Genomic DNA, 17421 nt, shown 5'->3' with positions numbered 1-17421 from the left:
ATAGATTTCTAACTTTATTTCAATGCACTAAACATTTTTTTTAATATGATACTGGTTAAAGTATAAAGAGGTTGATCAGAGGAATGGATTAAGTATACAACAAAGAGAAGCAAACAAATACAGTAGCATAATGTTTGAAAAACCCAAAGATCCAGGTAACTGTGAGAAAGACTCATATTCCACACAAACTGCTGGGAAAAACTAGACAGTAGCCCAGGAGAAATTAGGTAGATTAACACCTTACACCTTATGCCAATATAAGCTCCAAATGGACACATGACCTGGATATAAAAGTCACATCTTAAACAAATAACACAGAAGAAATTATGTTTCAAAAAATTTCATGTCTAAATAGGTGATAGAGAAGATCATATAAGATAAAATACATAATTATGAGTATATAAAATTGAGAAGTTTCTGTCCACACCGATCAAATGTAGTTCAAATTAGAAGGGAAATTGGTCAATTGGGAGGGGGAAATCTCTGCAACAATTTTCTCTGACAAAAGTTTCATATTCAAGACATATAAAATGGATGCAAATTTATTAGATTAAATACCATGTCACAACAGATATATGTGAAGGATATGAAGATATAGTTTTCAAAGGAAATAGTCCAAGTTATAAATTACCATATGAGAAAATGTTCTAAATCATGAATAATTGAAGAAATAGAAATTAAAGCAATTTTGAAGTTCTACTCCACACTTATCAGACTGTCAAAAATGACAAATATTGGAGAAGCTGCAAGGAAGCAGGCACACTATCCATTGCTGGTGGATCTATGAATTTATGCAAAAATTCTAGAGGGCAATTTGAAACTAAGAAAATTACTAAATTGTGCATACCCTTTGAACCAGCTTTACTGTTCTAGGATTATATTGCAAAGAGAACAAAGAAATAAGGAAAAGATTCATATGTACAAAAATGTTTATAGCCACTTTTTTTTTTTTTGCGGTAGCCAAAAACTGGAGACTAAGGAGGTACCCGTAACCAAATGGATGGAGAAACTATGATATAGGAATGTAATGGAATACATTGTGGTGAATGAGAACTCTGAGGTACCACATCTCACCAGCCAGATTGGCTAAGATGACAAAACAGGAAAACGATAAATGCTGGCGAGGACGTGGACAAATTGGAACACTAATGCATTGCTAGTGGATTGTGAACTGATTCAATGATTCTGGAGAGCAATCTAGAACTATGCTCAAAGGGCTATAAATAATTGCACACCCTTTGACCCAGTAATACCATTTCTAGGGTTGTATCCCAAAGAGATCATAGAAGTGGAAGGAAGACCCCTATGTACAAAATTATTTATTGCTGCTCTTTTTGTGGTGACAAAGAATTGGAAATTAAGGGGATGCCCATCAATTGTGGAATGGCTAAACAAGTTTTGGTATATGAATGTAATGGAATACTATTGTGCTATAAGAAATGAGGAGCAGACAAACTTCATATTTACCTGGAGAGACTTATACAAACTGATGCAGAGTAAGAATAGCAGAACCAGGAGAAATTTGTACACAATTATAGACACAAGGTATGTGTGATGACCAGCATTGATACACTGGACTCTTCTCAGCAATTTAAGGTTATAAGACAACACCAAAAGACTCATGATGGAAGGAAATATCTACATTCAGAGAAAGAACTAGAAAGAACAGAGTTTGAATGCAGACTGAAGCACACTACCCACTCTCTTTCTTTTTCTTGTTTGGTTTTGTTTCTTCTTTCCCATTGTTCATTCCATCTGTTACAATCCTTCTTTACAACCTGACTAATGTCTGATATGAAAGTATTTGCAGATCCTATACTTGATTGCATGCTGCCATTGGTTGGGAGGAGAGAAGAGGGAAGAGGAAAAAGTTTGAAACTCAAGGGATTGTGGAACTGAATCTTGTAGACTAATAGTAAACAACAAATTAACAAAGACAAAAAAATGAAATAATGAACTGAGATAACCTCTTTGAACTCATGCAGAGTGAAGCAAACAAAACTAGAATAATTTATATAATTACAACAATATTATAGAGAAAGTCATCTTTGAAGGACTTGAGAACTCTGTTCATTCAATGATAAACCACAATTGTAGAAGAATGAAGATGAAATGTTTCACTCCCCTTTTTGCCAAAGAGATAATTAACTTAAAATGTAGAGAGAAACATTTTTTTGCACATGGCTGATGTGGGAATTTGTTTTGTTGGACTATATATGCTTATGACAAGACTTTTCTTTTTAGCTTTAGTTCATTTTTGTTGTTGTTCAATGTGGATAGTGGGAAAGATATTTATGGATGAATGTAAAGATAAAATAACTTTAAAGAAAATTTTTTTAAAGATTACAATGAACAGGAGAGAACAGGCAGGTCTGAAGAAGGACAAATGTCTCAATTTTCATGGAAAAAAAAAGAAAGAAAATAAAGAGTGGAGACCGAAAATTCTAGGCCAATAAGGTTGAGTTTGATTTTTGGCAAAGTTATTTTATTAATAAAGGGATGACTAGTGAAAATCTAGAAAAGGAAGCAGTGACCCTAAAGAAACATGTATATTATCTTTGTCAAGAACAGAACATACCATTATCATACTGGTACATCAGAGAGATTATGTTCATAAGATCATGTATCTAGAGCTGGAAGGGGAATCAAGAGCCATCTAGCACAACTTCCTCATTTTTCAGATGAGGAAACTGAGGTCTAAGGAGGTCAAATGATCTGCCCAAGGTTAGCCAGGTAGTGAGTATCAAAGACAGGACTTAAACCCAGGTCCTTTGACTCTGGAGCCACTGCTCTTTCTGTTGTACTATGCTAATTATCCTAATTAAAATCATTTACTGAAGAAACTAAATGAATTGGCATATGTGAATCACTATGAATAAGCTTTGAAAAATAATGGAGAATGGGAGAAATGCCAGAGAATTGTAGAAAGGCAAATGTCTCCATTTGAAAAGGGGGTGGGAGGGACTAGAGTAGAGATTAAAAATTCTAAGTCATGAACTTGACTTCTGAGCAGAAATCTAGACTGTTATTAAAGGAATGATTAGTGAAACATTTTATTCTCATGCTGGATTAGATGGGGGTGATGGGCTAACTCACAGTATATAGTTAGGTAGATTGAATCTGGTTTAATTAGAATATCTAAAGAGTAATTACTAATGTATCTACATCAATTGGAAGGAAATCTCCAGTAGAGTGACCAGGGATCTGTCTTTGGCTGTGTCTTGTTCCACATTTTTATCAGTGTTTTGAATGAAGGCAAACATGGCATTCAGATGACCCAAAGTAGTTAGAGATAATGACCTCATTGGATCCATTACAACCTGAGAAGGTCTAGAGTGTTAGACTAAATCCAATCAAATGATATTTATTAGGGATAAAGTTAAAATCCTAGACTTGCATTCAGGAAATCCACTTTACAAGATACAAAATGGGAAGCACATAGCTAAATAATAGTTTATCTGAAAAAGACCTGGGGAATTTAGTGAATTGCAAGTTCAGTAAAAGTCAATAATGTGACATGGCGATGAAAAACTATTGTTGTCTTAGGCTACATTAAGAGATACAATTTCAAGGGATAAGAAGGTGTCCTCTGCTCTGGTCAGACCATATCAAGAGTATTCTGGTCAGTTCTAGAAACCACATTTTAGGAAAGACAATGACAAACTAGAGAGCATGCAGAAGAGGGAGATTTTCGTGGCAAAAGGACTTGGTTTGATAATGGATGAGGATCAACTAAAGGAATTGGGGTTGTTGAGTCAAGAGAAGGAAAAAAAAAACTGGAGGGTGGAAAGAGGAAATGAGAGTATTTGCCCTGTCAAGTGGGTAAAAGATAAGACTTGTTCTCCTTGGCCCTAGAGGGCCAGGCTAGGAGCAAGGTGTATAAAATGCAGAGGGTTGATTTGTAAGGGAAAACTTCCTCATAAATGGAGGCTTCCAAGAGAATGGTTTGCTTTAGGGGGTCTTGGGTTTCCCATTACCAAAATTCTTTATGTAAAAAGACTGGATCACCACTGCCAGAGTATGTTACAGTCTGATAGGCCCTTAATGAAGGGAAATTATATGCATTTCCTACATACTTTATAATTTCACCAGCTATTTTGGAATTTCATACCAAGTCAAGTCCATAATATATTTTCATAATGTGACATAGCTCTGATGAAGATAGGAGGCCTTAATTAAACCAAAAAAAATAATTTGCCTGGGAACTGAAGTGTGCATAAAACCACTATTGATGTAATTAGTGTTCTAATTGTACTTCCCTGCTGTGGACATCAGAGGCCACACTGGTCCTCAGATGTCACTAGGTTTGAAATAACTACTTCTCCTAGAACCTTGCCACCGATTCCCTACGTACATGTTAGTCCAATCTGGAAAGTGATTTGTGGAGATGGTCTTCATGTAGGAATAAATGAAACTGGCTACTTGCAAGCCCTTCTCCTTCAGCAGGATATTGGCCACTGTGGTCATCACAGATGGAGGAGGCCAGGCTTCAAACAGCAGAGCAGAGGCCACCATCCGGACTCTGGGTGACAAGGAGCTTTTGCGATGATCTGGAGAAGTATTTCCTGGACCTATAGACATTTCAGAGCAGAAACATGTTAAAGACAAATTCCCACGAAGGCACCACACCAACTCCCTTGCTTGAAAGCTGTCATCATTCTTCTCTATCTCTAGAAACCTTCCCAAGACCAGATCAAATCTCTTCTCCTCTGTGAGACTGTCCTTGGTCAACTGCAGACCAAAGTGACTTCTCTCTCCCCTGAACATGGGTAATATCTATTGTTTATACCCCGTATTTCCTTTGTCAAATTCCTACTGTTGTATGTAACAAGAACTAAGCTAGGTGAGGGAATCCTTGAATTCAGGGCATTTGACTAGGGAAAAAACAACTCAGACAGAAAAATTAGTACCAAATATGTGCAAAGCGAATAGGAAGTAATTTAAGCAGGGGCAAATCCTTAGTGGGATGAGGACATGTTTGCTTTAGGAACTGACATTTGGCCTGGATCTTAGAGCTAGAGATTCCAAGAGGCAACAGGCAGGAGGGGCAACAATATAGGCAAGGCGGATGGCCAGCACAAAGGAAATAACGCTGAGATATCATGTACAAGGAAAAGCAAATGAGTGAATTTGTCTGGAAAGTAGAGTGCATGAGGGAAATTCATGAGAAGTAAAGGTAAAACATGGGTTGCCACCAGATTAAAGAGGATTTTAAATGTCAAACAAAGGTGTTTTCATTTTTTCCCAGTGGTAATAGGGGACCACTGGAGTTTATTGAATAGGGAAGATACGTGGTCAGATTTTTGTTCTGGGAATCCCAGTTTGGCAGCTGTGTGGAGGAAGGATTAGGAGGGGAAGAGAATGAGGCAGGGGAACCACATAGAAGACTAATGGAAAAATCCTGGCAAGCAATTACTGGCAAGAGGGAATAAGGACTTCAACTGGGACAGTGCCTACAGGAGTTGGCAACTGACTAGGAAGACAGTAACCCAACCAACAACATAAGTTAGTTTATATTTCTCTTTAGATGGGTCTGTGCCTTAATTTCCCAACTAGATTGCAAGGTCAAGGAGCATAGTCTTATATTTACTTGTGTCCCATAGTCCCTTGGCCTTAGTAGGATTAAAAAAATGTCTCACCCATTGATTTATATGAATTTATCATGAGCCCATTATAGACATCAATATCTTCTATTTCTAACCAAAATTGTGTTTGTCTCAGGAATTGTGCAGAACTGATTTGTCTTACTCTTCATTTCTTCTTTGGGGAAATGAATGGGAAGAACCCCCTCAGAGATACCCCTATAACTCATACTCATAGGTTAGAACATTTGGGGGACAATGACACCAGCTCTGCAGATCCTTCACACACACACACACACACACACACACACACACACACACCAATGCAGATGTAATCCTAGAGAGAAAGACAACTCCTTAGGCCATAAAGCCAGGAGAGTTTAAGTTAGGGTTGTTTAATATAAAAAACAAGGCTTGAAGGGTTTCTGTCCCTTATAGGACATCTCAGAGTGGGGGGGAGGGTATGGTCTCTTCCAGATTACAAACAGCCTCTGCTTACAGAAAACACATCAGGTAAATATTCTTCTTAATAAAAGGATCCTAGGAGACTTGTTTTCATGAAAAATGTTCTGTGCTTCATCTCTACTGAGTGAAAAGCCTAAATTAAAATGATTAGAGCCATTTGGTAAAGTCCAATGCATGAGTCATGGAGAGGTAACATTATGAGCTGAAATAGCTTCCATACAACATTTTCTAATATCCATGGTAATGTCTTCGTGTAGCCACTGAATTAGCCCCCTTTTCCCCCCTTTTTCAATTAAATTGAATGTGTGGGAATGAGGAGAGAACGGGGAACAGTGGAGTTCAAATAAGTGAATTCTGTACCAGCGCTCAGCAGTCAGTCCAACTTGTTTCCAACGTCACCTAAGCATTAGTACACGGAGAACCATTTTTTGGTGCGTCAATGATATGACACAGTCATTGATCATTGCTCACATTAACTACTTCCCCCATGGTAAGAGGGGGCTTTGGTCATATCTAATCAGATCAACAAACAGGAAAAACATGAGGAGTTTTTGTTATTGTTATTTTCCATCCCTAACTTCTAACACAATGACTGGTATATAGAAATAATAATAATAATATAATAATAATAAATAATAATGATAAATGCTTGTTGTTGATTGGCAGATTGTTACTGTCAACCATAATGCTTCCATGAGCAAAAATCAGAAACCAATGTTGTACAATGGGGGAAAAAACAACCTGACTCTGGGGTCAAAGGACTTGTGTTCTGATATTTATCACCTTTCCTCTCTGGGCTTCAGTGACCTCACGCGTAGAAGGAGGGGATGGAGCAGGATGATTCCTGAGGTCCTTTCCTGATCTCAGTATCAGATCTAATGATCCTGGCCCCAAGTTTTCCCATTCTATTCCTGAACTTTGTATTTAAAGCAAAGGAACATGATTCTCACCTTTGAGGGGTCTTTCCTGACTAGCTTTCTCAGGGCCATCACTGCTTCCACTTGAACTCTGACTGGAAGATCAGAAGCAGAAGGTGAGAATTCCGGCAGGTACTTCTGGATGCGTTTGATGCTGGCCATTTGACCTGAGTTGCCAAGGGCCTTCAGGGCTGTGACCATTGCTTCTTCTTGGCCGCTTTTAATTGCCTCATTTGCGTAGTTATGGAGTACCTGTCAACCAAGTACTTTGTCATTGCAGAATCATCTCATATAGAACCTGGTGTGTAAAGTCAGGGGTCCTTCCTCACTGACCACATCTACCACCGTACTCTCAAGAATTCACAAGTAATCCATCAACCACTCATTCAACATGGATTAATTAATCTTTTTTCTTTGTCAGGCATTGTATTAAGCTCTGAGGACACAAGCACACACACACATATACACAAAACCAGTGCCTGCCCCCAAGGAGCTTACATTCTAACAAGGGAAGTAACATATAAATAAATAGATATATACAAGATACAAAGCAGTATGTCTTTGGAACCTTCCTTCTTCTAGGATTATTCTGTCTTGGTAAAGAGAAAGTGATTACCAATGAATTTTGTATAAAGACAAACAACATGAGATAGACCTAGGAAAACTGAGCTATCATGATTCCAAATGACTAAAAATGGTTCTCCAAGACACTGCTTCTGACAGAAAGATGATGGATTGATGAAGTAAAAAAAGACACATGTTTTTTGGCCATGAACATATGAGAATTTGTTATGCTTGACTATATGAGCTTGTTACAAAGGTTTTCTTCTGCTTCTTTTCTTTTAAACTCAGGTAGGGACTGAAGGGAGAGAAAACAAATACTTAATTGAAAAATAAAATGAAAGATTAAAAAAGAGACTTCTAATATCTATGACTAATAGGAGATTAGATGAGGATTTTATTTTTATTTTGAACAGTCCCATAACATTTTATTAGTATATTCTGTAATATTAGAAAATGGAGGGAGTTGTGAGAATGTACTTGGAACCTCCAAGTACTGTATATAGAGAAGAAAAAAGTCCTGAGATTTGAAACCTCTCACCTGAAGGGCTTCAGTAGGAGATGATGAAGTGGAAAGAGATGATCTGTAAACCATAGAACCATAAGCCAGGAGAGCAACCTTGTGAAGTAAGGAATATTTCTGTATTTGAGGACTGGCGACAATTTCCTGAAGAAGTCAAAACAGCTCCATTTTAAACTAATGTAACTAGGGTGTTTGTAAAAGGCAAAAAGAAAACTTCGATTCTGGGAAGTTTAGTAAAATTTAGTAAAATTGGATTCTCTAGATTGCACAATAATGCCAGCTGCAATTTCAGGGTACTTTGGAAAGGAAGCTGGGTTGGGGGACGATGAGGGAAGACAACAATTCATGTTGTCAGTCTCATCAGAGTCAGGTAGAAGGGAGTATTAACAGAGGCAGTGACAGCTGATGTTGGGGAAACTGAGGCCCAGAAATAGGAATGTATTGGCCCAAGGTCACATAGCCAGCAAGGTGCAGAAGCAAGGTTAAAAATCCAGGTTGTCTGATGTCCAGCCCAGGGTCCTTTACACTAGGATGTGCTGTCAGCAACCAGTTCCTATGAGAATAGCTCGATGGTCAAGAGAATCATGGGGGGGGGGGGTTAGAATAAAATCTGCCTGTGGGGGCTGCCTTCAGAGGGAGGTGAGCCATGTGTGTCCATGGGGTTTATGGAGGACATGACATTACGTTAGGAAAAGGGGTGAGGGCCAGTTATTACAAGTAAAACCTCAGGGAGTATTGCTAGAATTATGGTTATTAACCAGGGCTTTGCATATAGAACACACTTTAATAAATGTTTGTTGAATTTGTTTACTCCATCTGTGAATGTCTGCCAATGCCCGGTGCCCAGCTGTTCTAGGCAGTGCCAGACGCCTAGATGAGGGCCTGAGTCTAGAAAAACACAATACCGAGAAGGCAACCTGAGGCTGTGTGTTACAGGTATTGCTGGCTTAAAGGTCACGTATGAATATTGCCAGGCTGCCTCATTCCTCTGTCCCCAAAGACCCTGCCTGGAAAGAAAAACATCTTATTAAAAAGTCACTTGGAAAAAAAAAAAACCATGTCACATCCTCAGACATAACCCTCATCATGTCTGTAAACAAGCATAGACAGAGAATAACATCACTTAATCTCTCTTAACCTCAGACACCTCATCTGTAAAACGGAGATGGAGAAAGATTTCAGTGCAAGATGTCCTATTTGGGAGAGGGGACACAGTGCCCACCTAACATAGATGTATAAAGCCTAAACTTTGTTTCCAGTATTCAGCTTCCCAAGTACAAGATGGGGGAGGCATCTTCACCAGATAAGTGACAGCTCAAGTAAAAAAAAAAATCTGGGGATTTTAGTGGACGATGTGTTTCAGCATGACTCAATAGGGTGGCACAGAAATCAGAAAATTCCCAAACACTAATGCATTTAGGGCTGAAGTAAGAGAGAAATGGTGTCCACAAGACAGGAGGCAATATTTCTGCAGCACTCTGTCTTAACAGGCTGCTACTGTATTTCATTTAGGGCATCACCTTTGTTTGTTCGTTTGTTTTTTTTTTATTAAACAAAGGGCTAGAGGTGTAACCATTGAAATACCAAAGGAAGAAGGCAGAGGAGGATGACCCAGGTGGTGAAGGCATTTGACTGCACAGTGTAGCAAAATCACTTGAAGAAGCTGAGGAGTTTGGTCTGCAGAAGCAAAGGCCTAAAGGGGCCCATGACGACTTTCTTAAGTATCTGAAATCTTGTCACATAGAAGAGGAATTAGGTGTTCTTATTAGGCTCAAGAGGCAGAACCGGGACTGATGGGTGCAAGTTATAGAATGACGATCCACATTTGATGTCAGGAAACACGTCTTGTTAATTAGAATTAACCAAAAGTAGGAAGGTAGTGAGATCCCCATTCCCTGTCAATGGAGGTCTCCCAATAGAAACTGAATGACCCCTGTCTGGTCAACTCCTAATTAGGTATGGGTTGGACTAGACGGCCTCTGAAGCCTTTCTAATACTTGAGATTTTGTTATTCAGATTTTCTGATTTTAGGAGCCAGCATGAGGGTGGTAGGAAGATCATTTTATTTTGAATAACAAGACCTGGGTTCACATTCTGACTTTTCCATTTACCACCTATAATATTAATAGGTGATTTTTCTTAAATATACAACCCAAAGGGATCCTTGTGTATGATTCTGTGGACTCTCTATTTGAGTTTGACCTAGACTGTGACTTTATGCAGATGAACATTACAGGGTCGGTGTTTATCATGGGACAGAGTTTAAAAAGCTATTAGATGCCATCTAGTCTAATCCAGCCATTTTAGAGTTGGGGAAACTGGTGTCCAGAGAGGTTTTCTTGACTAATAATGACAATAGCTAGCATTCATATAGCATTTTACAGTTTTTGCATATATGTTAACTCATTTGAGCATCACAGTTGTGAGAGTTAAGTACTCTTATCCCCACTTTACAGATGAGGAATCTTAGGCTAAGAGAGAATAGTGACCTGCCCAAGGATACACATCTAGCAAATGTCTGAGGTTGGATTTGAACTATTTCAAGTCCAGCACAGTCAGACCTTGAGTCACCAAGTGTAAGACCTCGAGCCACCTAGTTTCCTCAGTACCAAAATGGCTCTTCTTGGACTCATATCTGTAATCTTATCAACTTCAGTGGGGAACTTATCAGACTGATCAGGGATTCCCTTGATGACCTCCTATCCCACCATGAGAAAACACTGGTGGTCTGCACAGTCTTCCGAGGGCATTCACCATGTGCTTTCACTTACCGCAGCTATGGGAAGGATGCTGTTGTCAGCTGTAGCGAGGTGGAATGAAAAAATAACTACCAACAAGTTTTCCAAGTAGGAGAAGGCGTTGCTCTCAATTTTTTCTTTGATAAACTTCAGGGTGTCTTTGGTTCCTGCCATGGTGATGGCACTCAGCAACCAGCGCCTGTAACCATAGTCACAGTGCCTTCATTTCATGCCTGATGTTTTAGGCCCTAAGGTTTTGTGGCCTACAGATAACAAGGATGCAAGTGGACTCCACCCTGCCCCACCCCCTTGGGAATTTCCCAGTCCACTAAACCCAGGTCATAGAACTGAGATGGGGTCTGAGGCCCCAATACAGTGACCTGTACTGAGTCTTGTCTTCCCACTGCTTCCAAACACTGGTCAGGCTTCCAACATCCATTGCCCGAATCAGCTGGATAAGCTCTAGAAATCTGGTGGGAGCATCTTCATGGAACCTTCCTTGGTTGTTCTGGATGAGGTTGTGGAGACCCTCAGTGACCTAGCACCCAAGGAAGATGCAGCAAAATCCTTCCAGTTAAAGTACTTCCAGCTCTCAGTGAACCTGATGATTAAATGAAAAGGCCCCCTCTTACCTGTTTCTTGGGGTTATTCATTTTCACCAGCTGGAAAGGCATCTGCCTTCTGGTGGTTAGGAAACGGTACTGAAGGCTTCCCTGATTCTGCATTCGAACTTCTGGGCTGCTCCAATGCTCATTTTTCACTTCAATCAAGCTGAGGTCTTGCCTCAAAAAACAAAGCAAACACATATGGATTAGGAAATATAATAAATGTAGAAAATGGGTGATTTGGGGAAGCAGTTGGCTTTGAAGTTGGAGGTGTTATGTTCAAAAGCTTTGATGCTTGCTATTCACTTGGGTGACTTTGGGCAAATTGGTTAACCTCAATTTTCCTCTTCTGTAAAATTATTGTGGTTCAGTTAGATGGGCCTCTGAAGTCCTTTCTAGCTCTGGATCTATGATCCTCCTTAGAATCAAAAGACCTGGGTTCAAATTCCTACCTCTGATGCCTACTATTTACTCATGTGACCTTAGCCAAATTAATTAACTTTTCTGATCCTCAGTTTCCTCCTATGTAAAATTTCTATCCTCTGAAAAGGCATCTGGAATCTGTCTGGTGGTTAGGAAATGGTACTGAAGGTTGGAGGGCCACTTATCATGTACTGAATGGGGCCAATTCTTATTGGGGTATGGGTTAGACTTGGTGGCTTCTAGGTTCCCTTCCAATTCTGAGATTCTGTGATTCTGTTGATTCTAAAGATAAGACTACAATTATAAGGGTGTAATTAGATAGTATTGGTCTTCTTCCATCTCCCCCTCCACTTCCTTGATACAAGATATCTTTTGGATGGACTGAAGGGAGTGGTAGCTTTTGTATTCAATATTATGGGTCTATGACTAATTTTGGTGGTGTTTTGATTTTTATTCCATTTTTGGAAATTTAGACCAGTCCTTTTTTCAGTCTCAAACTTCTAAGTATTCTCCAGCTCCACAGCAAATACATTTTCCCCCTCCCTTTTCTTAAATTCCAAAGAAAAGAAGATATACTGAAAGAAAATTTTTCCTTGGTCTGTCATTCTTTTCTGAAACATGATTCCACAGGGACTCAGTTCACAACTCAGGGAGGCTCAGCTATTGATTGGGAGTCAGAGGATGTGATTGTTTCCACATGATTGAACTCACTTAGTTTCTGTCATTTCAACCCCATCCTCCTCATTGAAGGGGGAGACTTGGTACACCTGGTGAACTGTAACTTCTGTGATCAAAGCCCCACATCCTGTATACTTCATTTTGTAGGAGTATGTCTCTGTTCCTTTAACAATCCCAGCTTTCTAGAAAGACAGGTAGGTTCAGACAGTGCATACAACAAGCAACAACTCTCTGCTTAACCTTGCATTCAATGAGCACCTAATAAATGCTTGTTGGATTGGATGGATTTGGAGCACATTTTTAAAAATGGGTCTACCACGGGTGGGGAACCTATAGCCTCAAGGCCACGTGTGGCCCTCTAGGTCTTCAAGTGCAGCCCTTTGACTGGATCCAAACTTCATAGAACAAATTTCCTTAAAAAAGGATTTGTTCTGTAAAACTTAGACTCAGTCAAAAAAAAAAAAACAACACCCAAGGATCCAGAAGGCCACATGTTACCTCGAGGCCGCAGGTTCCCCACCCTGAAGCTGCCCATCTTCCATCACGCTTTTTTTGTGGATGCAGTATCTAAATTCCAGTAGCAAGGAAAAATAGTATAGCGACAAAAGAATTAGATTTAGGGCCAGATGACCTGGGTCTCAATCCTGGTCCTGCCACTTAGCTTCAAACCACATACCTGTAGAAGTCAAAACAGCTCCATTTGAAATTCATAAATTCATAGATTGTTTGTAAAAGGAAAAAGAAAACTTTGATTCTGGGCATTTTTGTATTTAGTAAAATTGGATTCACCAGATTGCACAATAATAGCAGTTATTTCAGGGTACTTCAGGGAGGCGGCTGTGTTTGGGGAGGATGAGGGAAGGCAGAGGGAAGGACAGTAGCTCATGTGGCCAGTTGTTTCTTAGGCTCATAGATGGAACTGGAAGCCATGCTGTAGGTCATCTAGATTAGAGGCTCTTAACCTGGCTTTTGTGAACTTTTAAAAAAATGTGGATAACTATATTTTAATATAATTGGCTTCCTTGTAATCCTGTGTATTTTATTATTTTATGTGTTTGAAAACATTATTCTGAGAAAGGTTCCATGGGGACCACCAAAGGGGTTCATGACACAAAAAGTCATGATCTAGTCTAACCCCCTCATTTTACAGATGGGGAAACTGAGGCAAGGCAGAGAGGTCAATCAAGAAGCATTTGTTAAGCACACACTAGGCACCGTGCTACATGCTGGAGTAAGCAGTGATTTTCCTAAGGTCACACAGGCAGCAAACAGCGCATTTGGAATGTGAACCAAAGTCTGATAATTCCATGAGCCAGGGCTAGAGAAAACTCAGGAAAGAATACGTAATGCGCTAAAGAGAACCAGAGGCAGTTCATGTATAACAAACCAGGAAAAATTAGTTAGAGTAACTTTGAACAACTCTCTTATTGGGACGAGGCTAAAAGAATATTGGACCCGGAGTTAAGAGATCCAGGTCCTACGTCTCACCTCCCCCTCCCACCACAGCTCCACCACCATCTTTTCTGTGACCTTGGGCAAATCTTTTGGTGTCTCTGGGCCTCTGTCTCTTCACTTGCTAAAATGAGAAACAGAGAAAGATGATCCCAGGTGTCATATGCTACGACTCTAAGTCTATGATACATTTTGCACTGTAAATATTTCCCATAACATTGATTTTCCTTATGCTACTTGTAAAATAGACTTTTATGTATCATTTGCCAATACTATATTTCTAGAATTACTTAGGAGAAAAGAGAGGGGGAGAGAGGGAGAGGACAGAAACTACAGTGTTGAAGATATCATACAAAAAAGTGGGGAAAAGTCCCTGTTTAACCCCTAGTTGGTGGTAGCCCAGAAGGAGAGACAGGACACAGAAATCTGAAGATAAAGCAAAAGATTCCAGCCACTTGGTCACCATTTTGTTCCGTGACCCCGAGCAAGAAGTCCAGGAAAGGTCCCTTTCTTCTGTGGCCACTGACTGGGAAATATATATGGGCTATTTAGCAGAATGTAACCTCTCTGTGCTGAAAGGATCACTTGGGTCTTTTTTATACAAATGTTTGTACCTTCTCAAATTGAGGAAAGACATGTAAATAAACCATTCCTGTCTTCTTGGCTGCCTTGTCCTGGCAATTGTTGAGATCCCTGGATTTCATGATGGAAACCTGATTATTTCTCTTATCTTCATGGATGATATAGTTAGTAAAACATATACCACCAATTCCAGCCTATGAAGAATAAAATATTCAAGTCAAAAACCTCATAGTAGAACTTCCATTTTCCACTAGAAGAAAGTAAATAAGTATAGAGACTGAAACGCAAATTATGGAGCTAATTATACAGAGTCAAGAAAATTAGGTTCTAATCCCAACTCCATCTAGGCCTCACTGGGCAATCTTTAGCAAGCATATAACCCATGTGTTTATTTCCCTAATTAAAAGACTGAATAAAATGACAATTGTTTTGTCTTTCACAAAATATTTTGCTCAATTAAGATGATATATTTCAAAATGTTTTGAAAAGTATAAATTAATATATAAAAGCAGTGCCTTTTTGTTGAAAGGAGAGCAGCATTTTTTTTTTGCAGAAAATAGGATAGAACAAGATGTCTTATCTATGTGTCTTGTCTTCCCCTCTTTCACCCAAGTCTTTCTAAGTATAATTCCCAGAGTAATTTGCACGGACCCAGGTAACAACCAAGTATATTATGATAGGTAAAATATTTTTTTTTCACTAGTACTCAAAAATTGAGTGTGTTCAAGGAGCTCAGGAACCTGGGGGAAAACAAAGGTGTCAAAGACAGATTTAGTCTAAGCATTTAGAGTTCTACTAATTTCTGTTGGATGTGAGGAACTGTGGGTTTGAGTCACAAAAGTACCAACTACTGCTGGTGCTAGCTCCTAGGTATAGATATGAGTGTGACTCACAAAAAGAGCTAAAGTAGACTTTGAGTCTATGGTTTTAAAAGATAAGATCCCTTCATGCAGGGGAAAGTCAAACCAAAGGAAGAGTGGCAAAGGGCAGCAGAGGAGACCTCAGTAGATGGCATTGGCCCAGAGAGCCAGGAGGGAGCATAGCAAAGAAATAGCATTGAAGTGGACAATACAGTATTTTATTAACTTCCTTGGATCAACAGGTGATATCACTGACTCTACAAAAATGCAAAAAGTATAGAAGGTAGATGAGGATTCTGGCTAGGACATGGGACGAGAAATGTGAATTATTCAGCTTTTTTATGTTCTCTAAGCATGTGCTCTCTCCTAAGGAGGGGCCCTCTAATTCCTCTGTTCCTTAGCCACACACTCAGCCTTTCCAACCACTCAGATGGAAATTGGTCAACAAATGGATCCTTGTGTAATGGGAGGAGGAAGGAGAAATATTAATTATCATTCATTTTGCTATTATTTAATCAAATGTCTTTTAATTTGAATTAATGAGCCCTTTGATTGATCTATTTTTTTAAACACCTTGGTGGGGGCTATGGGTTTTGATTGGATGTTGATTCAAAATATGCAATGAATATGGTATTGACTTGAAGAGGTCCATGAATGAAAAAAAGAAACAAACACAATCTGTGTTCTTATTAACATCATCAAACTGCTTTAGATATTGAAAGTAAGTAGGCCTAAAGCAGAAATACTTACCTCTTGTAAGTAATATATATTTTGAGACTTTTTGATGGTTATATGGAACATGTTTAGTATCCCTCTTACTATGTTAACAATGGTAGCTGGGGTGTCCTTTGGGGCATAAATGTTGCCAATTCGTCCATTATTATACTCAAACTTGAATATTTGCATAAGGCCAGATGCAATTGTCTGAGTGAGCGTAGGTGAGTAAATGAATGAATCTTTAGGCCAGATACCAGTGTATTCTTCTACTTGTGAAGACTGAATCTGGAGGGGGAAAAAATTGAAAGCAGCAGATTACTATAGCCAAAGAAATGAGTCCTCCCTTCTAATGCAAGCAATATTTAATATTATACAAGTAATCAACAATACTGATTTTATTCATTCTACTCCCTGTGTATTTCTCCTAGGAGGTCATTTGGAAAGATGGTAGAAGCACTGTTGGCAACCCCATTTCCCCCGGGGGCAATCTCTTTCTGAAATAGAACCCAGAAGGAAATTGAGAAGCCTGTGATTTAGGTTCACTGACTGTACTGGACAGAATCTGATATTAGACCTTTTCATCACAGCTTGGGCCATCTTGGCATACATTGTGCTGGTTGCAAAGGACAGAACCTGGTCTCAGCCCTTCCTCCCTCGGTCTGCAGGCTCTCTTCTTTCTCCACAGTCACTCTCAGAGCACTCCCACAGCCTTTTTCTCTTGCTCCAGCTTTTAATAGTACTAAGATCCTCTGTTTACCCTGCTCTGGTCTCCAGGGAAGTCTCAAGCATGCCCAATGATACAGTGCCAGAGTTCCACCTACATTCACAGTTGCTTGCACTGACTCTTGGGACAATCCTCCTTCTCAGTCTCTGGCATTCCAAGCTTCTGATAACTAAGGTTCATACCTCCTTAGCATTTAGACCTCTGATTTTATCTTCAGAAGGAGCTCCCTGTGTGGGAACTCCTTCCACTCATGCAAATCAACAACTATTTTGAGTCTTGGAGAGTTTTAGTCATTCCTCTGCCATATGTCTAGAGGCAGGTAGATGGCACAGTGGGTAGAGCTCTTGGTTTTCAGGTAGGAAGACCTGAATTCAAATCTAGACCTTAGACATTTACTAGCTGTGTGATCCTGGACAAGTCCCTTACCTCCATCTGTCTCAGTTTCCTCAACAGTAAAATGGGAATAATACCTTCCAGGACTGTTTTGAGAACAGAATGAGATAATATTTGTAAAGTGCTTACCACAGTGCCTTGCACACGGTAGATGCTTAATAAATGCGTATTCCTGACTAAATTCAAGCTCTGCTGTTTTCA

The 17421-nt window shown here is 39.5% G+C and overlaps 1 protein-coding gene across 1 annotated transcript in view; it reads right to left on the bottom strand.

Moving 5' to 3' along the window:
* The window catches only part of LOC138166096 (vitellogenin-2-like), a 65630-nt gene that overhangs the window by 36712 nt on the left and 11497 nt on the right, over nt 1-17421 (bottom strand). The window contains 10 exon segments of the mRNA XM_069094522.1: nt 4355-4541; nt 4544-4571; nt 6998-7216; nt 8067-8192; nt 10820-10985; nt 11167-11324; nt 11419-11569; nt 12526-12674; nt 14559-14720; nt 16137-16388. Coding sequence (XP_068950623.1) covers nt 4355-4541; nt 4544-4571; nt 6998-7216; nt 8067-8192; nt 10820-10985; nt 11167-11324; nt 11419-11569; nt 12526-12674; nt 14559-14720; nt 16137-16388 — 1598 coding nt within the window.

Source organism: Petaurus breviceps, unplaced genomic scaffold, assembly GCF_028583685.1.
Source record: "Petaurus breviceps papuanus isolate PSGF00001 unplaced genomic scaffold, PetGlider_PUasm1.0 220, whole genome shotgun sequence".
Classification (NCBI taxonomy): domain Eukaryota; kingdom Metazoa; phylum Chordata; class Mammalia; order Diprotodontia; family Petauridae; genus Petaurus; species Petaurus breviceps.
This window is presented reverse-complemented; position numbering and strand designations above follow the sequence as displayed.